We start from the raw sequence: 25,356 nt of genomic DNA, 5'->3' as shown, positions 1-25,356 counted from the left end.
GAGGTACCACAGCAATTGCAGAGATCACAGAGGATGGCAGGGCAAGGCACCAAAGCGCTGCCCCATTCCTCACCACTCACCCAGCAGGATGCATACAGCAAATTAGGAGACAGCAGTAGGTTACCTGCCTGGAAGGCACTGCTGCTGCTTGCTGCCATGCCTTCCTACTGCCTCAGTCAGCAACGGCAAGAGAAAAGTATACCAGTGCAAGTTGACACGTTTTAAAATGCAACTGTTAAAGACACTTTGGCATACAGAGGCAGGATGTTCTTCCATTCCACAACACAACTAAAGCCCACGTTAGTTGCACTGAGAAGAGAGAAGTGAATAACAAAAGCAGCAGAGGTGCCAAAAAAAACCCCAAGGCAGTGGTGTTAGGAGTGTTCTGTTCGTTCACTTTTAATATAATGCGGCCTAGAAGTCTGTTAACTGTGCACCAAATCCTGCTCCTGTGCATCAGCAATAACCATGGCTGCAAAGCAACCACAGAGTACACAAGCAAGGGGGAGACGTCAGAGGATGCCCAAAACCATGACACACAAATAACAAGGAGAGACAGCAGTTCTGTTGAATATTTTAATATCTGCATTGCCTTCATAGCGCAGTTAAAGCGAACTTTAAAATTCACTTATTACAAATGTTTGTCAAGTCTATTTTTCCCCAGAAACATTTTTCTTACTTCCTTGCACATACACCCAAACACACTATAAAAACCTCATTCATAACATCAAAGGAAGGGCAATCATCATTCATGTAAACATCTTTCTTAGAGTTATCCATTTTTTAAAAGTCATGAATAAACCTACAGATGTTCAGTAAGGCTCATAGTTCGAGTACAAATGTCATAAAACACCTATCAAGTACTGTATACAAGTTAAATACTCCGGGGTTAACTGTTAACACACGTATAAGCTTACCCCAAGGATTATTCTTTAGCACTTAGTTCTTCAGAACAGAGACAACCCAGTAATTATGGGCTAAAGAGTATTAAAATAGCAGAAGGCCCAGCAGAAACTGTTAAGTAATACACAATTTTAGTCTGGATCTTAGCTCAAGAGTTAAATTCAGTACAGTTACAGTAGGAAAGGTTTTCTAGGAGGAAATCTGCAGAAAGGAGGATGGGTCCATTTGTACAATATCACGGAGGGACAAGCTGAGAGGTATGTCCTGAAGATGTGACTGGCCTTGCTATTGCAATTATTTATGACAGCCGTGTGTAATGCTGCATAAATACTTTCCCAAATAGCAGAAACGACCATTTGTAATTGTAAAGATCATTTGTTGCATCTCCCCTTTAAAAAAAAAAATCTACTTATTGGTAATCAATTACACTTGCATCTTACAAAAAGACATCCTTTTAAATTTGGTTTAGATCTTACTGGAACCTTTTTTTTTTAAATATTCATTCTACCATGAAAATATTTCATACAAACATCATTTTACATACAAATATGTTAAAACTTGTGAAGAGGGTCTTCCCACACTCATGATTTTATGGCTTGAACATTTAATTGCTTAGAATTTTTGTATATATATTTCTCCTGGAAAAAAAAAATAGCAGTTACAGTAAAACTGGTAGAGAAAGAGGGCAGGAGCTTCAATTGCCTGAAGACAGAAGAGCGCCAAGAGGAGGGTCCATTCAACAGATAGTGACCTTAGTGTTCAAAACCTTTGATCTGGGGCAAGTAAACATGCACTCAATCTTGCACCTTTTTTAAAAAAAAAAAAATCCCTTATAAGACTGCTTAGAAATGCTTTGTCCAAAAATATAGTTCTCATGTTTCCAGTACACAAAGCAAAAGGAACAAGTTCTTCCCGGGGCGCAGGTGAGCGTGAAGCCCATTTACACCCACAGGTAAAGCCGTTCCCACGCCTGCGTTCCTCGCCCAAATGCTCTCAGCATACGACAGCGCAGTGTAAGTGAGGAATAGGCGTCTAATGCAGCACCCCAGCATATAAGGAGACACTTCAGCAACATTGTTTTCAAAGCAACTGGGTTTTTTTAAGTGTTTGGAGGTGAATTCCTCAAGCACCCACAGCTCCAGCAATTCTGCTGTGCCAGAGGAAAACAAAGCAGCAGATAACTGGCTCTGTACAACTCGTTACCTCATCGCAACGGCAGCATTTTCCAAAAAGACTTCAAATCGAGTGAAAGGATAGAAATCATAGAGGTCCCCGGGACAGAAGCGACACTGTACAGTTCCTGGCACAACCAAAGTGGTGAGCACCAGTTTCGACTGAAGGACAAGGGCAGCCAACTGGGAAGGAAACAGAAAAGTGGCCATTTCCACCGCTTCTCGGTTTCTTGTACCAGACGGGATACGTTGGCTACTCTGCTCCTCCAGTGCTGGCAGAGGGTGAGAAATCCCCGATGGCACTCTGGCTTCCATGCCAGCAACGTACTGCAACAGCCTCGGGAAAGAAACCACAGCCACTCCGCATCCGAAAAGGCGGAACTAAGGAGAAGGCTACCTAGTCGCTCCCGAAACACGTGGCCTTGCAAGGCTGAGCAACCGGCCTCCCAAAGGTCTCGAAACCTGCCCAGGAGCTGCATCTGGGAAAAATCGCGGCCCATCCTAGCGGGTATTGTTGCAACTGTGGAAAAAGTCAAAAAGCTATCACAGCTGTCACTGATCGCTGAAGAGCCATATCTACGTATTTCCTTTGACTTTTTCAACAGTTTTTGTATTTATCTAGGTTAAGGTGTTTTTAATTACTACCAAAAAAAAAAGGAAAAAAGCCTTTTCAGATTTGTGAAGGAAAATCAAGTATTTTAGCAGATCCCAAAGAGTCAAATTATAGCATGAGACTCAACCTGAGACACCTCCCCTAGGCCTAAGCCCTTTCCCTCTTATCCCGAGGAGTGACCCAGCAGCAGGTAGCTCTCAGCTGTAACTTCTCATGCTCTCTGGTCTCCAAGATTAACTGCTTCTCCAGAAAACTAAGCTTCTGTATTCTTGGTGACAAGACACAGGGCTGCTGTAGCAGGAAGATACATTTAAGATTTTTTTTTTTTTTTAGGAGAGACAATCAGCAGCCTCTAATCCAGGCTGATAGAGGCTCCTTCTCATAAAGGAGCTCAGGTAACAACCCTCTCATCACAGACGAGCCACATGCAGCACTGCAGACCAAAGGCAGACATCGGGAACTGATCTGTACCTGAAAAAAGCAGCAATTCCAGGTTCTCTTATGCTATTCTTTAGTCACAACGGGTACTCCGAGAGCCAGCTGCTCACCCAGGCTCAGCTGACAGGCATCAGCTCTTCTTCCAGTTTCTGTGCCAGCAGGACAGGTCTTTGGCCAGACTCTGAGAAGTGGAGCTTTTTTATTTATTGCATATTCACCAATAGTCAGCTGCATTCAACAAACTCAAATGGATTGCTTTGCAAAATGACTCTGCTCCAAATTAAAACCACATTTTGGTGTGGGTCTCGTGTTACTACTGACAAATAATTTTGCTAAGCTGGTCTCGCTACCTAGTGAGCCCCAGAAGCTGAGCTGCAATACGTTGACCAAGTTAAGGCATTATTTGGAGTTCTGTAACTAACCTGTGTTTAAACCTGTGGTTGCCAACGCACACCTCTCAAAAACCTCTGAAGGACACACTGAGCCCTGAGCCCTTTTGCTACCCTGTGGTAAAAACCATCCCAACCATCTCCACTCTAACAGACCACAAAGAAAAAGAAAACAAAGAAGAGTTAAAAGGCTTGGTCCTGAATCAAGCCAAAGCAGCTTTATAATCACAACTTTTTTCGAAGGTTGGTCACCAAAGAAGGGATCTATAGGAGGACCAATAGATTTTAACAGAGCAGAGAGAAAAAGGACAGCAGAGCTAACAGAGACAATAGCCACAGCTGTGGCATACTACCAGCCTACAAGCATATGCAAGAGCAAGAGAATCTGCTTGACTGCCACCAAATGAACAGCTTTTGAGAACACACAGAGGATACCTATTTTAGGAGGCAACCTTCAAACCTGATGTGCAAAGAGCACCTATCTTGTATGTGTCTCAAAAAGCAGGCAACATGAAGATTGACAAATCTATTAAAACATAAGCAACTCCACACGAAGAGGAGATAGGCAAGGAATCAGAGACTGATCAGGAATGAAGCCAAAGGAACTCTAGAGATCATAACATTTTAAACACGATTCTCTAGTGGGCACAAAGAGGCCAGCAGTCCAAAGCAGGTTATCAAGACTGTGGAAGGAGTTACCATCCATTCACAGCAGGGTTCAGTCACGTATCTTCCCTCTCCTCTTCCCTGCACTTAAATACAAGCCTCAACTTTGCAAACTTCATGGTCCTGGCAGAACAATCCACAAGATGCACACAACAGCTTCCTACCAGAGAGGCACGCTTTTCTGCAAATGGCTGAAACAGCAATGATCCAGAATAATGACCTGTGGGCAGGCAGGGAAAGATCAAGACATATTTCTTGTTGAGGTTCATTTGCTGAAGCTGTGCTGCCAATTGGCCTTTGACAACTCGCCCTCACCTGTGAGGCTCAGTTCTGTCTCTGCACACTCAGCCGAGTCCCTGAGCTGTCACCTCTGCCAGCCACCTGCCTCGGACGAGACGCGGAGCTGTGGCCCGAGTCTCCAGCGTGAGGAGATGAGGGGTGTCAAAGCTCACATTCAGACCACTCCTGGAAGAGTGTCAAAAAGCCCTGAGCCTACTTGTTTCCCCCCCAGCACATGCACAGAGTAGCTTTTGTGCAAGCTTAAATGGTGAGGTGCTGGAAAAGGTTTGTGATCAGTCACACGGACTAAACAGAGCCCCAGGTTAAAGAGGTTCTTATGAATAATTCCTAACTTCGTACAGGTACCAAAGCAAGGATTCTCAGACTGCACAAAACAGCAACCTCATCCTTCCACTTGCAGGTACCAACCCAACACATTCTCCATGTCTAGCTCCCCAGACAGCCAGACACCTCCAACCATTCAAGCAACAAAGCAAAATGCGTTGCAATAGAAAGGTAGTCTGATTTCCAAATCATTTATGTTACATATATACAAACTTTTTTTAAACTACAAACATTTAAAGAAAGTGTTGCAAATGCATTTGAATTTTTCCTAAGCTGCTAAACCCCAAAGAGAGCATCGGAATCCCAGAAGGGCTCCAGTATCCAGACCGAGATGATACATTATTTCTCTCTTATACAGCATTAGGCAAGACCAGTACAGTATCTGAAAAAACACACAACAATTTCCCTACCCCTGAAAAACCCCAGAACACAGCCCTGCAGATGAATATTCACAAGCCCCCACTGTTGGCTGCAAAGCTATGGATCGACTGCTGTTTCTAAATATGAGCAGTGAGTGATGTTTTTACATTCATTGTTTGTCTTTCAAAAACAATCTTTTCACTTTTTTTAAAATCTTATTTTGATATCTCATACTATATTAATTCACTGTCTTTAACCAGTACTACTAAAAGACGGCTACAAGGTTACATTCTTTGTCAACTGAACACATACAAAAGATACAGCTCTCCTTAACCAAGTACTACAGCCTGCCCTCAAATACATACACCCCCTTTAAGAGAATTCACATGAGATGCAAGCATCTCCTTGCTAGAATTTCTGCCTTGAGAACTGGCCGCTTTAACAGCTGAAATACAGAAACCACCTCATGGACACTAATGCAAGTAATGTGCTTGCCTTCCAGAACATGTACTTCTGAAAGTCCTTCAAAAAGTGAATCCATTTTATCCTTTCAAAAAATCTTCATGCAAAGAACAGCTTCATTTGCGTGTCATAATCATAAATTAAATAAGCCAGCCGTAAAGGCTAGATAAATATTAGGTTTGGACATGTTGCTATACTATTTAGAGAGCCACAGAGACCAACACACAGCACTCTCACATACACACACAAGCCTTTCCACTAGTTAGAAAGGATTTTCTCCCGCAAAAGAGGATTTGTAGAAAGAACAACGTTCAGACAAGAGGAAAGGGGAGTTAAAATCCAGCCTCCTATATGCTAATAAATAAACTGCTCTATTGCAAGATTCAGATCAAAGGTTTAAAAAGGCAAAATTATGCTACTATTAGAGAATATCAAAATATTACTGTTATCATCACAAGTGGCATATATGCAAAATGCAGTTGCACAATAATGCCTAGGCAGATAGAGAGCAACACTAAGTCTGCCGACTAAAAGTGAACGATATACCCATTTTAGTTTTCTGTCTAGTCTTTTGGCATCTTTGCATATGGTGCAAAAGCAGAAGCTACCAAAGAATATCACGTCTCGTATAGAATATTAAATAATTTCTCCAGATAAGACTGGTGCAACGCTAGCTAATTTTAAATCTGCTATGAGTAACACAGTCAAACCTAGTTAGTATGCAAGAAACTTATCTCTTAACACAGAATGCAAAGTTATGATGCAACAGCATGAACAATCCCTGGTTGTCCAGTTTTCAGTATAAAGGTAGTGCATAGATCCAAGTTTCTATTTCAGTTTGCTGAACGGAGAAGCAGCTCCCATCTCACTTTTGCTGGGCAGCCTGGAAAGCTTTCAGTTCCAGCTGGTACCACTCCGGTGCTTCTGGCCCGTTTTGCCCAACGGGGTTGTGATCGTATCCGTAAGCCACTGTTAATTCTTCATCCTTCTCCACAGCCCTGATGGTACGGATACACTTGATAGGCCCAAAACGAGGATGAACAAACCTAGACAAAGAATAAGACAGACACCTTTGCTAGGCTTAGCCGTAAATTCACAGACTCTGTTAGCCCCTTTTATAGTTTCAGAGGTCACTCACAGTTCAGAGTAATATCACACAATCTGATATCGGATGAGTAGATTGCTTTGAGTCACCTTATAAAGACTTCAGTAATAAGGGCAAAATATTAAAGCAGCTTTGTGTAGCTCTATTATTTGAAGTTTTTCAACAGTCCTGCAACAATGCTTGTTTGTAATAAATAAAACAAAGTTAATCACTGCCACATGCCTTGGGCTTGCAGAGGTAAACATCTGCATGACAGGAAAACAGTATAGGTTATGAGAGACCGGAGAGCATGGAAAATCGCTCATCTCCATGTCCTCAGTACAGGTTACCTACCAATCATAACATAGTCCTGTACATCTTCTCCCAGGGTCCCACAGTAAAGGGAACTGGCTTAATAAAGGAAAACTATTTTCTACGTATATATCTCCACAGGTCTGTTCGTTTATACATTGGTATGAAAATATTTATACTCTTGAGCATATGAAGAGTACATCACAAGTTTCCTAGTGCTCTGCAGAGCAGCAAGATGCTTATTTTTTGACTTTCAGAAATGAAAGCGCATGTGATGGTGCTGGTCAAGCATCTGTAGTTCAGCAAATATGGTGCAGTCCTAGCCAAGCTAGGATTTAGAGAGCTGTGCTTATGCATTTTAGAATCAAGAGGCAGCTCCTAAAGTTCATGACAAAATTAACACAGTTGCAAACTTCAGGATACTCCATGGTGTAAGTCCCAAGAGACATCAAGCACCCGCAACGCCAGCCAGTCTCCAACTCGGTCCAGGTGAGCACGAACTCCTTCAGTGCCCGGACCCATTACTCCCAGCCCCACCGGCTGCTCCTCATTCAGCTGCCCAGAAACACGCTGTGAGCCCGGACAGCCAGGCTACAGCCTCTGCTCCGAAACACAGGACTCTACTTACGGGTCGTAGATGCAGTTAGGAGTGAAAGAATGGTTGGCCTTATGCCCCAGCGAGGCACAGTACTTGGCGGCGTGGTTGTAGGGCTCTGGCACGTCTATGACTGTTTCGTCATCCAGGGATATTGTATTTCCATTGAGGGCCCAGTCTCTGCTGTCTACCTAGTTTGCAAGGCAAAAATCCAGTGTGTGTGTGGAGGGGTCAACTTTGCCAGCAGTTTGAAAGCAAACGTTCAAATATATGCAACTAAAGCTTTTCCTGTGTGTAAGTCATTAAAAAAAAAAAACAACCACCACTTTTTTTATATATACATAGGTGAACATGCACTTTCTTTCAATTAAACTCCATCGTATTAAATCTTAAGGGTGGGAAGGGGGTGGGTATAAAAATCCTACTATAAGATTTCAGAAGGAGCAATGAAAATTCAGACTGACTTTTTTCTCTCCTTTACCTCCTGGTGTGTAATTCGCACTCCGTTGTAAAAGGACATAACTGTACTGGCTTCTGCTGCTATTTTCGAAAATAATCCTTCTCCAGCACTGGAAATGAGAGACACATCAACATACACCCTACAAGGGGAAAAGAGCATGGAATTAGCGATTGGCTACCGTTTTCATTTTCAAGAAGTATTATCACAACACTACTGGCATAAAGGCTAATATTTTGATATAATAATAAAACTAATAATAATAATTCAAAACCTCCAAATGCAACTCCTTCTTCTTCCTCTCCTCCATACTTTCTCTCTATTTTGGCAAAATGGAGATTTGGTGGAAAGCGGGGGCTGACTTTATCTATTAGTTTGAAAATTTATTTTTTTTTTTAAATGCCAATCTACTATTACTCCTCAATGATGGCTTCAACTCAGCAACACCCTCAATAAAATACCAGAATCCCAGAGGTCCCCACTAAGCTGAGGTTGCTGGTGTGTACATGCACAGATTATTACTCCACTGAGCAAGAGTTTTCAAGGTGAAGCCCTAGATCTTCAAGCACCTGATGCAAATTAATGTCAGCATTTTACTAATCATTTACTTAGATATTTCAGAGTATCAGAAAAGGACCACAATCGAGATATCTACAGAGCTAGGCCTCTTAAAAGTCTAGGTAAAAAGTGTAATTGTGGAATAGCCACGGAAGAGATACCACTGACTGACTATGATAAGACAATTGCTAAGGAACATCTTTTGACATTACAGGGTCGGCACAAACAGTATCTCACTTTCCTCTAGCTTGATGATTTACTCTTGCCACTTTGCTACATCTGTAGGGAGAGGAGAAAACTTTGTACAACCCATGCCATCCAGCGAGACACACTGAATGCAGCACACTGCAACCCGAAGCTAGTTACATATCTAGAACAGAGGGAACAGCATACTTTTTTCCTCAGAATGTTGTAGATGTGGGCTATTAGTGGAGTCCAGGACTTGACTGAACATCTTTGAAATGCTCAGAAATTATCCTACTTTAATCTCTTAAAAGTATTGCTGTGTTCTATCCACTAGAGTGCAATTTTATTGTGCAAATCAGAAAGAAATTCAATCGAGTCAAATGCTGACTGATGTGCAGTAATGGGTTCCATTTCACAAACCCTTACACGTTTTTTTTTTTAATTTTAAATGAGAAAAGGTTTGCAAAATTAGGCCCTAAATACGTAACAGCAAAGAAATATGGACAATATCGAAAGAGTGGAGAAGAAAAAAAGCCTACCTCTCTGACTCATAAGGATCAGGAAGAAGTGCATTTGTAGAAATGCAGGATGAAGTAGATTTGTCAAAACTGTATACTGGGCCTAAAAAAACCAGAAATCAACAACGGAAATAAACTAATTGGCAGTACCGAAAGCATGCAACCCTTAACTTAATCAAGACATTCAAAAATTGAATTTTAATGACTGCAAGAAATAAATGTTATGCTTCCAAAACCAGGTATTGAACAGAACAGCATCTGTAAAAGGTCTTCAGTGAGATACTGTTTCTTGATTATTTTTCCCCTCAACATACTAGAGTGGCAGTATTATCACAAAAAGGTGATATGTCATGTTCTTCAAACTATCAACTTTTAAAGGAGGACTGGACAGTATTTCAAAACTGACCCTCCCAGAGTCTCTAATGAAAATTTAAAGGTAAAGCAAAATTTATAAGTATCTATTCAATAACACATTAATTATAAAAAACCTTGGACTATTTCAAATATGAAATGTTTCCTAGTCCAAATCCTGAAGAGACTTCAGCCAGAAGATAACGTTCAGTAAGCACAAAGTACACTTGCTACAGTAATTTATTTCCTGCCATTAATAAGCAACTCAGCAGTACAGCTCTAATTATATCCTTACATCCCTCTACAATCAACTGCCAGAGGACCATCTGGGAGATAGGTTACGATGCAGGTGGAAATAAGATGGGAAAAAAAACCCAAAACACAATATTACAAAGTTCGATAAACTTTGTCCCTGGTGTCCAAGATCTGTTCTGGCTGAAGGCAGCTTCCTCCAGAGACCACTTCATAGCCACTTTCTATCAGCAGGACTAGACAGACTGAAGGGTGCTGGTGAATCAGACTCTTACACAACAACTGAATCTAGTTCACCAATTCCAATCTCTGTGTCCTTTCCGCCCCATAATGCGGACGCCAGAACATTCACAGTGCTAACATTCACTTGCACAAACCCAGCTGAGAGCTACAACCAAACCACGGCCTCCCTCTCCACTTTTAGTTATTTTACTAACAAAACAAGGCTGTAACCGTGCCAGCATTAACATGGTTAAGCAGGTTTTCCTGCTGGCACAGATGGCAGCGGTGTGTGCGACAAGCAGGACTGTGCCCATCAGCATGCGAGAGAAGGGTTATGAAATGCAGTTCAGCAGCACCGCCGCATGGGTCACTGCCCATATCTACACATCTGGGCTTGTTCCCAGAGCAAAGGGATCGCTCCACGTGCCTTTCTGTCCAATTTTATAATTTAGAAAAAGGGCTTCTCACTAACACACTTACTACCTCATCGCTGCCAGCCTTTAGAGTCTCTAATGGGGAACGTGACAGAAACCAAGCTGTTTGCAGCAAAGAGCTGGTGGTGAGAATAGAAGTTTCTGTGTTAGCTGAACTTACTGCCTGGTACTACTTCAAACTGAGGTTTTCCATCCTCTACAGATGTCAGAGTTGCCAGTTTTGCTTCTATCATTTCTCCGTCTATGAACCTTCCAGAATACGCAGTCTTTCCATCAGGGTACACATAGGCTATTTTCTCTCCAGTCATCTCCCCTTCTTCATTCACTTCTCCCACAAGGCTGCCTCCATCCTGAAAGCACGGGCAAGAAAGAAAAGGCAGAGCATTTAGTTATACTTTACTATCTTCAGTAAATGAAAAAGACTTTTCTCAACTTTTTAAAGAAGCAGTCTAAGCTACAGAAAGCTCGGATGTGAGATCATGAGAATGAGTGAGAAACAGACACATAAAGAAGCTGGGTGAAGTCATTCCAGTCAGCATAAAACTCAAAAGAAATGAACGGGGTTTTCTACATTGTTTGAAATAGGCAAAACCCAAGGTCTTTCCTTCCATGTGACACAAATACTGAGTTTCAATTGGCAAAATTTTTATGTGAACAGTCTGCAAACCAAGGCCCAAAGCCACACATAAACTTTGAGTTTTCTTAGCATGATACTGTGCTGGAGGAAAGAAAAAATTAAAACGCTGCCTTGCTCACTGCTAATTCACAGTACATCAAAAGACTTGAGCCTGCTAAAAAAAAAAAAAAAAAAAAGAAAAAGAAAAAGATTTGCTGGACAACTGGAGAGTTTCTCTGTCCCAGCATCCCCCCCACCATGTCAGGTGGTACTCAATGAGAACAACTGCTTGCTGAAAGCCACCAACAGCAACGCTTTTCCTCTCTAAAGTTTACACATTTTAGCCCTGGGCTTTGCCATCTGTGATTTGCCTGCAACTCCGGTTAGGTCTATTTATGGAATTGCAGAATGAGATGCATAGATTAGCACAGGTCTAACGACTTCGGGTGTGTATTTCAAAAAGGACAAGGCAACATCAAATAATGCCCTGGAGCAAAAACAGTAGGTGTAATGTGGAAATAGACTGATTGAGATCAAGATTGCTGCACACAGACTCTATTTCAGAGTGGCACCATTTTGTTCAACTCCAAGGATGAAAGAGCTTCAAACATACCATAGTAAGGAACGGTGAACCTTAAGTTCGGGTAAAAATTTGTGCACACAGCATCATGCACAGAACCATGCATAAACAATTGCTTCCATGGCAAAGGTTTTTTTGAAACACCTTTGCATCCTTTAGTCTGGCAAGATGATGATGCTAAACAACCTCTAAATATCCACATTTCCAGAAGGTACAGCAACACTTTGTCAGCTAGAAGATGAAGCAGGAGGCATATGACCTGAAGGGTCAGCTATGTGTATTTTATACACTAGTACTGCAAAACTGCTACTTGTTTGGCAGCGTACACCAGGCATTTGTTGATTCTAACACATGCTTAATGGCAATAGTGAAAACCAGTAAATAAAACGAACAGCCAATGGTGAGCATTTGAAATGAAACTGCAACTAAAGTATGTGCAATATGGAGCACAGAAATAGATTGGTCTTTGACCAGCAGCTTAATTACATGCAGATGTTTCCCCCTCCTCAGCACAAGGTAAAGATTGAAAGATTCAACTCTGGAGTGCTGTGTAAGACTGAATAGGAATTAACATTTAAAAAATTTACATTAAAACCCCCTAAAAAACAGTACAACCATTATTACCCTAACTAGCATGGTTATAAAAGCACATCAAAAATTTCTCCAGTTTTCCAGAGGAATATCTGAGTGTTTACTAAGAATCAGAAAGATAAAATCCTGGCTTGCTTAATGAGCAAAGCACTTGTCCACACTCCAGTCAGAGGCACAGCTCTCACACCGGTTACTTCTGATTTGTTGGGCGAAGCCAGACTTCACAACATACCCTGCAAAAATGGACGAAGTCTCACCTCCTACTTAAATAAGAGCAGCAGGTTGCAATAGCTTGCATGGCTCCCATGCTCCGCACCTGCAGTCAGCACTACAAAGCGGCAAAATCACCGGCCCAGCCTTCCCAAGGAAATACACATAAATGCACTTCCAAGGGGCTAGGTTCCCTGGAAGATGGAAATAGTGGAGGCATCTCGCAGCCTTGCTGAATCTTGTCTCCTGGGCAAACATTCAACACTGAAAAGGTTTAACTGTATGTTGGATAATCCAAAATCAGAATGCACAAATCTTCCACCCAGATTTTTGTGTGTTGACTTTTGGATAGCTGGGTCACAGTGGATTATTTGTTTTGGCTGGGGAGAAAGGAAAGATACATAATGGTACTATTCTGCAATAAAGAGAGCGGGTGGTCAGGCAGGCTTACCGGGTAATAAATCCAACAAACTCCGTGTCGAATGTTGTCTTTATACTGCCCTTTGAATATCAGCCGCCCGTCACTGTCATACTCCTGGGCTGGTCCATTCAGCTCTCCATCCACGTATGTGCCATGAAGGACCACTCCATCCTCGTAAGTGTAGATTCCCTGGCCTTGCAGGGCATCATCAACATAGTACCCTTCCAGAGTGCTGGTAAAGAGAGAAAGAAAACAGCAGTGGAAGACTATTCACCTCTCCAAGAGGTGAACCCAAAGCCTCGACATGAGGCACAGCACAATCCTGCTCCTCTGCTCATCACTCTACATATGACTGGTACAGAGAGGCTGAGGGGAAACCGTCAAGAAAGTCAGGTCCTAGGAGGAGGTAACTGTTGATGCCTGGTTTGCTATTGCCAGGTCCCCTACAACCCTCCCCGAAATGCACACCACCACTGCAACAATCACAGCTTTTCTTCATTTTCTCAGTGGCCTCTCTCCGAGAGCTCAGGCTGTTGCGGGGCAGAGCTCTGCGCGGGCGGACTGAAAGGTATGCCGAAAGGCTCGGTGGTGGCTGCCGGGGCTCTCTCGCTGGGACGCCGCTTCCAGCATCTCTCCTCCATCCCCCACCAGGCATCACTATTCCCCATGTCTGAAAATCTGATGTGTTTGCTAGATTCGACCAAACTTGAGGGGGACAAGGGCAAGGGGAGTAGGAGGGTAAACCTGACTTCTCTGTAAAGCCAAGATGAAAAACAGAAACTTTTTTCTACGGACCCCCAAAGGCAGAGAACAACTTAAGCTGTCCTTTCACCAGGGTGCGCTGCATGGGCACAGCAGTATTCATCCAAATTACATTGCTGAGCTTTTTTTATAGGCTGGGGTAGCAAATTACAGCAGCGAATGGATGCTCATGGTGAAAGAAGAAATTATTGCTCAAGCAGGCTACTCTCACGTTAGGATTTTCTACCTCCTACGTTTGGATCTTTACTGACATCCCTCTGGTGAGACGGAATTGAACTGCCGTACAGGTGGACCTCAACACGGCACAAACTGCAACCTGCTACCAGTTCGGTGTTAGCTCCCTAGTGATACACTTAGCAGCAATCTGTACCAGATTTGCTAAAAGCACTGTCACTTTGCATGTATTTCTATTAAAATAGAACACAGCCTGTCAAACAGAACTAGTGCTGCACTTGGATTTGAACAAAGAAACATTTCACTTCAGTTTTGTCTTGCAAACCCTTTAGAAGGGGCACAATAATACCTTGCAATCTGCTTCACTTCCTTTCTTAAAATAAGGAAATACAAACTGTTTAGCTTTTACCCCAGCATATTTAGCTAACAGCCAGCTGCAGTACACAATACCTTCACTGCATAATTCTTTTCCTGATGCAGACGTCTAAGGTATAAGCCCAAACAGTGTCTGGGAGCACATGACTCTACATGTTTTACAAAACTTTACAAAACAGGTTTTAAAAAGTTGTGGAATGAATGTTTTCTCAGAATTAACTTTCTGGTTTCTAAAGCTTCACTCTCTGTTTTTACATAACTTTGGCAAGCTGGCGGAGGTTTCCATGGGAAAATCTGCTACAGTAAAAGCCTCGATGCAAACCAGATGCAGAGCAGGAAGGGGCAGGAAAGCTGGTTTACTTTTCAGTCGGATGAATTTCTTGATCCAGGTTGCCACAGAGCTGCACAGACAGCTACGGCACCCCAGCACAGGGAAGGAGCAGAGCAGATGAGGGAACCACCAGAAATCTGTGCACTTACTCGACTATAAATGACACCACTTCCTCCTCTAGTTTATCACAGATCACCAGTTTTGAATTTCATCGTAGCTGGCAACACACACAGAGTCCACATGTCAGATTACTCTTTAAAAGAAGCAGCCACCCCCAGTTGATGTAATGAAACAGACCAAAAAACCTTCTTGTTACCTTTAATGATATTAGTTGAAGGTAACAAGTTGCTAAATTAGAACAGTGCTTCAGCACTGGAAAAAATATCTTTTCTTTTACTGTAACTCAAATCTCTAGGTTTTCTTTCACTAGACACTGTTTGGAGCTTAATACAAAAGATCCATCTCTTTCTACTCTCACATCACCTAAGGAAATCAGAAGATACATACCTAAAGAAAGAATCCCATGTCTTTCAACCTTGCCTAAAAAGTCAGGTTCTCTAAAACTTTTATACTTTTCACAGTTTTTGAGTTATTCCCACGCCGCTCCCCCTTCTCTCTCTCTCTCTTTTTAAGCTCTCAAAGTATGGTGTCTGCAGCCAGACACAATACTTGCAACTAAGACCTGACCAGCACGAGGAGGAATAAATAGCTTCTGTGTCTTGCATAAACAAAATCTTGTTAATACAAACCCTGAGCTAGCCTAAATTTTCTCTGGTTTGCAAAGGTTATCATATTTGTGATAATGTAAAGTTTTACTAAAGTCAAGATTTCAGATGTACTGTCTTCCCGTTATCCACCTGGCCTAGAGGGGATCTAGGATATCCACTACCTAAAAAATAAACCAGTGATAAGAGGTGTGAGGGGGGGAATACTTACTGCAATATCCTTCCAGGTATTAAGTTACATCGATAGACCCTGATCGATTCATGCCTCACTCCCTGATCTCCCACCCTTCTCTCTATATGGGAACATTGAAAACTTTTTCTTAAAAATAATACCGTTCTCTACTGTGTTCCGGGAGATGCCAGTTTACAAGAGTTTCTAGTTAAGGGAGAACAGCAGCTGCAATCTGTGCCAAACACGGCTCTCATGGTCGCAGTTATTGCACAGTGTTTTGTAAAGTGCACTCCAGCAAGCGTTAGCACCAATGAAAGCTCAAGTACACGGTCCAAAACAGGGAGTATGCCAGAGGTGAAACCTCTCTCTGAAAGAATATGTTGGGTTTCGTGGCATTTTTGAAGGGGGAGGAAAAACCAACTGATACTTCATTCCAGGTTTCCACTCCCTTAAATGATCAACAGGAAGGGGGCAGCTATTCCATTAAAGGGAAAAGTTTTCCCTGAGGCAAACAAGGCAGCCAGGCAGCCAGTCCTATTTCCCAACACTCAAAAGATGAGAATGCTTACGCTGCTGCCAGTCCAGCGTCTGACAGGACTCAGCGACTCCCAAACAAGAGACCTACAGCAGTTCAGCTGTCAGCCTTTACCAGCAGCCTGTGAGGGAAACAGATCCAGGAATGCTGAAACCAGCTAACTTACTGCACCGAAGCACACAATACTGCAAGGGGAGAGGTGTTTTGAGAAATTTTGGGGATTCATTTATCTTCTTCATAAACCCTCAGCCTTGCCCATGGCACAGTTAATGGAAACAGCATGTCCTGTTTTATGCCCGGTCATTCTTCCTGCAACACGTCATGACACCCGAACCATGCGCTTCAGAGAGCGACTCACCCTTGCTAGCTGGGCGTAGCTAGGTAAAGTGCAATATCTTTAGTAACTAATCACTGCTTGGTTAAGGCTGCTTTAGCTAGATTAAAATAAGCTTAAGGCAGTTTATAAAAATACCCCATTTTCCAAAACCACATTACAGACTATTTTTGTATATTTTCATTCTGCTAGTTCCCGAAGTCATACAGTAGCCAACTGTTCCATTTTTCAGGGGTTAGGAAAATTTAAAAAAAGAAAAAAAAAAAAGTCGGCAACACTGAAGCATTACAGAAAAGGCTCAGCAGCAGCCTGAGTTTTCCCACAGAGCACTGCCTGTACCCTGGATTACTTTGAGGAGCAGCCCTACAAACAAAATAGTGGGCCAGTCTCTCTGACTGTACAATCAGCAACTGCTCTGCTGAGATCATCAACAAGCACAGAAGCGTTATGTACATGTGTCCATAGAGATGCTGTCTGCCAACTTTAAAAAAAAGGCTATTTTAGAGAGGTCAGCTGCTGGGCAGTACTGATTTTCAGTTACTCATACAAGATTTAATAAGCCCATTACCAGCAACAGTGGGGATTTTTCTTCATCCAAGCTTGGAGGCCTGATCAGTTTCCGCATAATTGAATAAATATATTATCTTTCTCATGACAAAAACCCACAATCCCCAGTATGAAGCAACTGCAAAGGCAAGTACAGACAAGGAGCTGACTCACTGAGACAGCACAATACCTCTGCTCCTGCTCAGAAGTTCGCTGAGCAGGAGGGGAGTAGACCCGGCACGACTGTCAGTTTAACGGCTGCTATTCATAGTGCCACCGACAGCTGCAAAACCATGAAGAATCGTGTCATTTTATACATCTGCTGCTCCTTTGGAGGAAGTTCTGAGCAACTGCAGAGAGAAATGCTGCAGTTGCGGGAAGACATACAAGGTGTTCATAATGAAGACCTGAGAAGAAAATACATGCATAGGCACAGACTAGCCCAATTTCACTGTCACAATTCCCAGTGAAGAGCGGGGAAATTACAGGGGCTTTTCTGAAAATAAATCCGGCCACAAGCAACTTGCAGAGGATTAGGCAGAGTTGAGAACAAAACCATATTTAACTCAGTCCTTTAACCACTAAACAATTTCCAAGACCAAGCAGAGGGGAAGCCTCTCTGTCAAGGTGCTACGTCTGCGTGTGGGGTCTGGCACAGGGAGCTCCCAGTCCAGCTGCAGTCTCTGTATAGAGCTATAAGACAAACAAAGAATTCCACCTGCACTTATGACTTGAACTTTGTAGGCCAAGTTGTTGCTAGCATGGTTTCCAATAGCTCCAACCACCTCCCAGTTCTTATGGTCTCTAATTAGTTCATCACTTCACAGAGCTAAAAGAGCTCACACCACGGCATTCTCCCACCAGGAACCAACTCCAGGCATCACGTTACATACAAAGCCCCCAAGCCCACAAAGGTACGGCTACAGCAGCAGTAGAAAAAAAACTTTCCAGCTACAGTTTTTAATGAGAAAGCTTATGCAGAAACTCAGCAGCATACAATCAATGTAGATTAGTTTTGTATCACTGCAAGCAGGAGGCAGAATACAGAAGAAAAATCAAAGAGTCAGTGTCTACCTTCCATCAAAAAAGAAGAACTTGCCACGGCCATTCTTTTCTCCGTGCACAAAGTTTCCCTCAAATCTGTCTGTAGATGAATAGGTGACTGTACAGAATCCATGTGGCAACCCATCATCATCTAGATGCCCTGAAATAAAATCCAGACAAAGAGCAAAAGAACACATTAAACATCATATAAGATTACAAACCTGTTCTGATTATGTAGACGCTTGAAATGCAGTAGCTCCCTAGTACAAAACAGTAATCCACATCAAAACAGTTCTGTTAGGAACAGTGATCAGAGATTCAGTACAACTGAAGTCTGTACTTGTGTAACACACTTCGCTTAAAATAAAAAAGGGTCAGGATAAAAGAAAAGGGATGAGAGAGAGGAGAGAGAAGAGAAGAATAAGCAAAAAGACATGTTTCTAAAAGAAACAAGGTTCATACTATTCTGACTCCTGTTAATATACGTCTTAAAAAATATAATAATTCTTTATCTAAAATATGTATTTCCTGGTGAGAACAGAATAGATTTAGACTTCAACCCACTGAGTAAGAAAAGGTTTGTTTTTTTCTTTTGATAAATACATGTCTTACAACAATGTGGGTGTGCTACCTCGTAGCTATATCCACAGCAATTTAAAGAAATAAAAGCATGTAATATATATAATACTATGCCCTTGCAATATGTCAGTCAACTCGCTATTTCATATTTCATATGCTGCTCTCCAGTGCCTTTCTGATGTGTTCACATTACATCCCCCCATCCCGTTCCCTTTCCTAGCCATATCAGTTTTCCCCATTAACAGCTGTTGCACATGGGGAAAGCAGAGGGACGAGGCACCTGGATCCTCATCTGCATGGGTCTGTATTTTACAGAATACAACTGGCCAACTCCGATTAAGTTAAAGCATAATAAGGCTCCTATTGCATCTCTATCTGCCTCTTCAAAGCCAGAAGAAGATGGAAGAAGAGCGTTTTAAACAATTGTTATCGTCTAGTTTACCTGTGTGAACTTGGGAGTCCTTAGCACTGCGTTAGCAGAACATTGCTCCGACTGCAGAAAGAAGATGCTCAAGCTCAGCAGGGCTGCTTTCAGCACAGCGATACACCAGGTGCGGGTGCAACAAGCTCCCATCGTGACATTTTAGCAGGTATAAATTTTGCATCAACACTGACAAACAAATAAAAGCTAGCATATATTTATGTTCTTCCACATTTCTAAATAAAAACTGACCTCTGATCCCCTGAGTCTCTTGGTGAGGCATACAAAGCCTATTAGCAATGAGAGGCAGCACACACACCCACTTCTACAGGCTCTGGGTCAAGCTCTTCCCTGACCAAATTTGCCCTAAACTGAAAAGGTTCAACACACATACGAAAAGGCAGAAACAAACTCCAGTGTGAGGGGGAGCGACTACAGCCCAGGCTGATGCAGGCAACAAGAGGCACTTCAGTATTGCCAAACCTCGAGTCCTATGCCCAGAGAGAAAACAAGCTGCGCAGACAGCAGTGGAAAAAGCCAGCCACCCATGTGGCTTCAGAAGTCCGTCTATTCATGCCCCAATTGCAACAGGTCCACAGGGTTCTGCGGGGACAAGGGTACCCAGAGGGCACACGCATGCCCACGTGTTCTTCTCACATCCCCATAAGCTACTGCTTCCTTGGGATGCTTCACAGCCCCTCAGGGACACCACAGACAGGGCATGGTAAGGATGTGGGGCAGCATCTGGTTAAGAAGTTCTCTCCTGTGAGGCACGTGAGCTGCCCCTGCCTTCTAATACCAGAATGATTGACAGAAGAATGCCATACAGCACCGGAGACTTTCTCAGGATATATTTCCAAACTTTTGTCTACCTCAAAGTAAAATTTCATTTAAAAAAAAAAAAAAAGGAGGGAAGAGAGACAAAGATAGAAGGAAAAAAAAGAAGCTAAGTGAATGTTCCTCAAAGTAACCAAGTAAGGCTGTGTAGGTTTATTACCCATCTCCTGCACTTGTTACATTGAGCATGGAAATGGACCAAGAAAGACAGTGTACAGGAGAAAATAACGGTTAGGTATCTGAACTCATCCAAGAGCCAAGAGTCTCTCCTTCACCCTTCCCACGCGTGCTCCCCAAAGTTTCCCTCGCACCTGCTGTGGCACTTGCCTAGCACCCTCTGCAAGTAGCGCAAGTCACTAAGTTGCCAGAAAATTCTTCCCTTCGTTGTTTTGTTGCTGGTTCGGGCAGCTGACCCCGCACCCCCCGCCACGGCAGAGCTAGGCGGCTGGGAGCCGACCTGCCCCTCTCGGGGTAGCAGCCCACCTTGGGTTCAGCCACCTCACAAAACAGCCCTGCGCTCTTAAATTAAGTTCCCAGTCCCAGCTAGACTGAAAACTGTGAAAAGTTTAAAAAGTTAATAAAACCGATCAGCCACTGCTTACCGCCCAACTGAGAGAAGTAACAGAGTAAAAAGAGAGCGCCAAAGTGCGTGTGTGGGAAGGTACATCACTAAAGGGTTTGTAGGAAGAGGAACCCTTTAAAACAGAAAGGGCAGCATGCTGCTCTTTCCAAACAGAAGAAAGGCTTTTCTTTCCTCCCATTCAGTCAGGGCATCCCTTTTTGTAGAAGGGAAAAGTTTTAGCATTTATGTCAATTTAACTAAAAGGTCAGTGAAATTTCTGATGTGAACACCTCTTCTAGAACAAAACAACTATGTCAACATTTATGGTTTTAATTAAAGGCTTCGGTTTTATCAATATGGGAAGGGTATACTGGTGTAAGTTAACATACCATAAACAATACAGTACCAGTTTTCCCCTCACTAGAAGAGCAAAACTTTTATAAAACACTTGGATTAAAAAAATATACTGACAGTACTGGTACATTATACTTTTTACAAAACAAAAAACAAACAACAAAAAAACCCCCTTGCTACTTTGTTCTCTGTGACTATTCAGTTTTGTCAAGATTTTGCTGGAATGCAAAGCCCAACACAAAAGCTGCCATGCTTACACACAGCACACATCAGGACTTTTGCACGGTAGGACACAGAGATTTAAATGGTCAGCTTTGATCCGAAGGCTTCTATACAGAGTCTTAATCTCAGCCAAACTACAAAGAATCCAATTCTTCTAATATGCTAGTGATTTTCCCCTATTGAAAAAAAAATAATATCCCCCATCCCAACAAAACAAGAGACATTCAGTCTCTCTTAGTCAATAGGGGGGAAAAAAGCAATTTCAAGTTTAACTACATAGATGCAACTTTTCCTGTATGGCTGAGGCCTTAGGCTCTAGTTCTGTTTCAGATGAAGTCAATGGAAAAAATCCTCATTTATTTCAGTGAGAGCAAAGCAGAGTGTTCCACTTCCCTTTCTTGCCTCTCTCCTCCATTTGTGAAAACAAATCCAAAATGTTTAAAGATCTTTTTAAATTATTGTAAAACCTCGCTTTTGTTACTTCTTTAAGGGTCTCTCAAGATCTCCTCTTAAGCTCAGACCATGTACTCTTCAAGAAAAGGAATTACACTAACAGGGGCTACTTCACAATGCAGCATGATGGGGCCACTTACCAAAAACACTGATGTATACAAACCAAAGATAAAAGCCCTTTACGGTCAGTATTACTATTACTTAACAGAAGACATACAGTGTGCATCATCAATAAAAGATTCTGGCCACAAAGATGCCAGATGGATGTTTTAGGGATAAAAACAATAAACCACACCACCACCACCACCCCCAAAAAGAAGTGCTGATTTCTGTCGTATTTCTAACTTCCTTTGGGTAAATGTCAAAACACCCAACCATCCTATTCACCCCCAAACAGCACCCTGCTTCTGTGTCACTCAGAAAAACACATATTTTAATATACACTGCTGAATAACATGCTTTAAAAACTCATTTCCTTAGCCCACAGAAACGCTAAGCAAATCCACGATACGGCAGAACGCTTTACTTGTGATATGAAGATCAAAACTATGACTCTCTGCCCAAGACACAATAGTAACCCACAGATTTGAGGAGCGGGGAGGAAAGGGAGGGGAAAAGACACATCTATTAGGGCTCAGGGCACACCGCAGCCACAGCACCCTGCGTTTGAAGAACCTCACTCCCCTCACAACCATGTTTTACACAACAACGCTTCTCTCTGGCTCTGTTACCACATACCTAGACAATAAATCCAGATCCTAGCAGCAGCTGCTTAGCTCGCATCTGTTGTTACACAAAGCTGCCGTGCTCGATGTCTTCTTCGGAGAAATGTGCTGCGAGGCCTAATCCTCCTGCCACAAGATACAAACAGCCCACCACCGAACGGTGAGAATTACTGGCATCTTGTCACAGGCAGCTCCTTACTTTGTGTGCTTAATCCCAACAGCTGAAAATCCAGGATCGTTCCCGGCAGGGCATAGTCCTGCCGGAAAGTGCCTTTGGGGAGCAGGCGCTTTCAGGCACAGCTGGCACGCTTTGTTCAAGAGCCGCACGAGGCAAACCCGTACCGCGCTCCCGGCTGCCTCGCAGGACGACAGCGCGTTGTTGAGTTGCATCGCTGCGTGCCAAGGTTTCCATTAGTAATGCCTTCCAGAGGCGCGTGCCTCTGTTTTAAAACTCTTAAAGGGTTAGTTCTCTGCTCGTAAAAGGCTAGCACAAACGGGGGTGCGTATCGCTCCTGAGACGGGCCTTCCCGCTCCAACGCGGGCGACTCGACTCCTGCTCTGCTGCCCAGGTACGTGGCCACAGCCACTTCCTCCAGCGGCCGTTTTCTTCTCCCTTCTCCCTTTGCGCTCACGGAACTGTAGCCTCCGAGAGCGACCGCCCCGCACCTCCAGAGGATTCCCCGAGGGCGGGTATGCCTAGATACACCAAGGCGTCTGAAGGAGCCACCTGAGCTCCGGGAGGAAGGATGCCTCTTTCACAAGCCTTGCCCCCACGCCGAAGGACGCGGCTTCCTCAGGTACGCGGGCTGCAGCCCGCACGGCGGCTCGGAGCAGACGGGGCGGCGCAGCCCCGGTACCGCGCCGCGGGAGAGGCGGCGGCTGCCCCAAGCACGAAGCGGGGCACCGGCCCGCCGCGCAAACCACAAAGGGCACCGGCTGCACAGGGCACAGAGCGGGGGCCACAGCCGCAACGGCAAAACACCAGTACTTCTGGTTTTGTTCTCACAGTAAGAGCAGAGTAAACGTCACCCCCGCTCCGGGGGCTGCAGCCTCTCGCTCGGGCCGGCACTGCGGCGGCCGGAGCGCCCAGCTGCGGGCGGCGGCCGAGGGACGCCAACAGCACGGGGCTGCTGCCGGCGGCGGGCTGCCCTAAGCCAGACCCGCCCGGCCCGCCCGTGCCGCGCTGCCGCAGCGGCAGCCCCGTACCGGCGCCAGGCCCGGCCCCACGACACGGCGCTGCCCCCCGCTCCGGCAGCCCCTCCCGCCGCCGGTCACCACCGCCACGTGCGCGGCGGCAGCGGCGGCGGCGGCCCGGCAGCGCGGCCGTTGCATAAGCCCGCTGATGTCATGCGCTGCCGCCGGACCCGGGCGCCTCTCTCCGGCCGCCGCCGGCCCGCGACCCCGGCGCCCGCGGGGCCGCCGCCGCCGCCGCCTCCCCACCAGCCCGCCCGCCGGTGCCGGCGGCTCCCCCCCCCGGGGCAGGTACCTTCCACGGTCTCCTCCAGCGTCTCCTCGTCGCTGTCCATGGCGGCGACGGCGGCGGGCGGGGCGCAGCCGCGGTAACTCGGGCGGGCGCGCGCGCGCCGCCCCGCCTCCCCCCCGGCCCTGAGGGAGGAGCCTCCCCGTAGCCCCGCCCCCTCCGCGGGCCGGGAGGGGCGGGGCGGGGGTGTGGCCGAAGCTCGCGGCGCCCGCCGGGCGGCCGCAGGACAGGGAGGTTGAAGGCGGCGACGCCCCGCCCCGCCGCAAAATGGCGGCTGGCGAGAGGCGCGGCGGCGGCGGGAGCGGCGAGTTCGGCCGGGTGTCGGCCGCCCGAAGCCACCTCCGGTGGAAGCGGTGGCGGTGGCGCCGGGCACGGCGGGGGGCGCGGATCGCCCCGCACACGCGTGCGAGGCCCACGCTGCCGGGGATGCGCACGGTGCTCACGCGCACGCACGAGGAAAGCCTTATTTGCTGGTGAAGAATGTTCCTAAAATGGCACAAAGCAGCACAGACGGCAGGAGAACCCCAGCCCATCCAGCGCTGGGCCCCCAGGGCACTCAGCCTTGCACAGGGCTAGCACAGCACCCTCGGGCTGTTGCTCCAAATTTGTATTCCTGCAGTTCACCTCACAAAGTAGACCTCCTGACGGACCCCTAACACCACTCTCCCTCCACCACACCGAGAACTACTCTTACCTGTTGCTCTTGACGTTGAGGGATTTAACTGCCAAAACACACAGGCTCTTGGATTTCAGTTTTGCAGGAAGGGTGACAACCCCAAGCAGCGGGTGCGATTTGTGAGCTCTTGCCCAGGGGACGTGAGGACGGTGCTCTATCACCACACGCTTCAGTGTACTGCAGGGACCTCATTCTCCACCACAGCTTGACAATACACAGGAATCACCTTAAAGGAAAGTCAGAGTGTTTCTAGGTCTTCCAGACGTCTGTCTTGGGAGCGCAGGAGGTATCTCCTTCATCCTGCCAGAGATGACCCAGACAGTCGGGGGCTGGAGCACGTGCTTTGCGAGGTGAGACTGAGGGAACAGGGCTTGTTCAACCTGGAGAGGAGATGGCTTCGGGGGGACCCAGCAGCAGCCCAGCAGCACTGACAGCAGCAGCACTACCAAGAAAACAGGCTCTTCGCAGTGGTGGGAGGACAAGAGGCAACGGGCATTACTGAAAACAAGAGAGGTTCAAGCATGACATAAGGAGAAACACGCTCCCCGCAAGGACAGCCAAGCAGGGCAGCAGGCTGCCCAGCAAGGTTGTGCAGTCTCCATCCTTGGGGGCATTTAAAGACCGACCAGATAAAGCCCCGAGCAGCCTGATCTGACCTCAGAGTTGACCCTGCCTGGAGTAGAGACCTCCTGGGGTCCCTTCCCACCTGAAGGACTTGGTCAGCCTACGCTGAGTCAGCCACGGGCTGCCAGGCAGTGCTGCTGAAGTCAGGGGCAACATCGCACCAGGAAAACAGGACAGCTACAGCTTAGAGAGACAAAATAATTAGATATGTCTGCAGAAAGAGAGTTTGGAAATCCTTAAACAGGAGAATAATGAGGTTAGTATTTGACCTAATTGACATGAGAACTTATAAAATATTAATCTCAAGAGCTTTGGAGAGGATTTGAGACGTACAGAAAGCTTGAGCAGAACAGAAGGGCTTGCTTTTGTATCATAGGTGGTTAATTTAACTAAAGGACGGTCAGTTTTGCT

General features: G+C 45.1%; 1 protein-coding gene across 2 annotated transcripts; it reads right to left on the bottom strand.

The window, feature by feature from the left end:
• Positions 1-562: 562 nt before the first annotated feature.
• Positions 563-23,767, bottom strand: SETD7 (SET domain containing 7, histone lysine methyltransferase). 2 transcript variants are annotated; one of them, XM_075501044.1, is made up of 8 exons: positions 23,652-23,767; positions 18,043-18,172; positions 13,045-13,246; positions 10,757-10,946; positions 9,359-9,440; positions 8,100-8,217; positions 7,652-7,809; positions 563-6,673 (listed from the first exon to the last, which is right to left on the bottom strand). In XM_075501044.1, the coding sequence occupies exons 1-8, from the start codon at positions 23,689-23,691 to the stop codon at positions 6,493-6,495; spliced, it is 1,101 nt and encodes a 366-aa protein (XP_075357159.1). In that variant the 5' UTR covers positions 23,692-23,767; the 3' UTR covers positions 563-6,492. The 2 variants fall into 2 exon arrangements, 1 of the variants encoding a protein (XP_075357159.1); XR_012775637.1 differs by lacking the exons at positions 563-6,673; positions 9,359-9,440 and having other exon boundaries at positions 7,671-7,809.
• Between the last annotated feature and the right edge of the window lie 1,589 nt (positions 23,768-25,356).

The sequence above is a fragment of the Mycteria americana genome, chromosome 4, assembly GCF_035582795.1.
Source record: "Mycteria americana isolate JAX WOST 10 ecotype Jacksonville Zoo and Gardens chromosome 4, USCA_MyAme_1.0, whole genome shotgun sequence".
NCBI classification, from domain to species: domain Eukaryota; kingdom Metazoa; phylum Chordata; class Aves; order Ciconiiformes; family Ciconiidae; genus Mycteria; species Mycteria americana.
The sequence above is the reverse complement of the archived record's forward strand: the minus strand, read 5'-3'. Positions and strand labels throughout refer to the sequence as shown.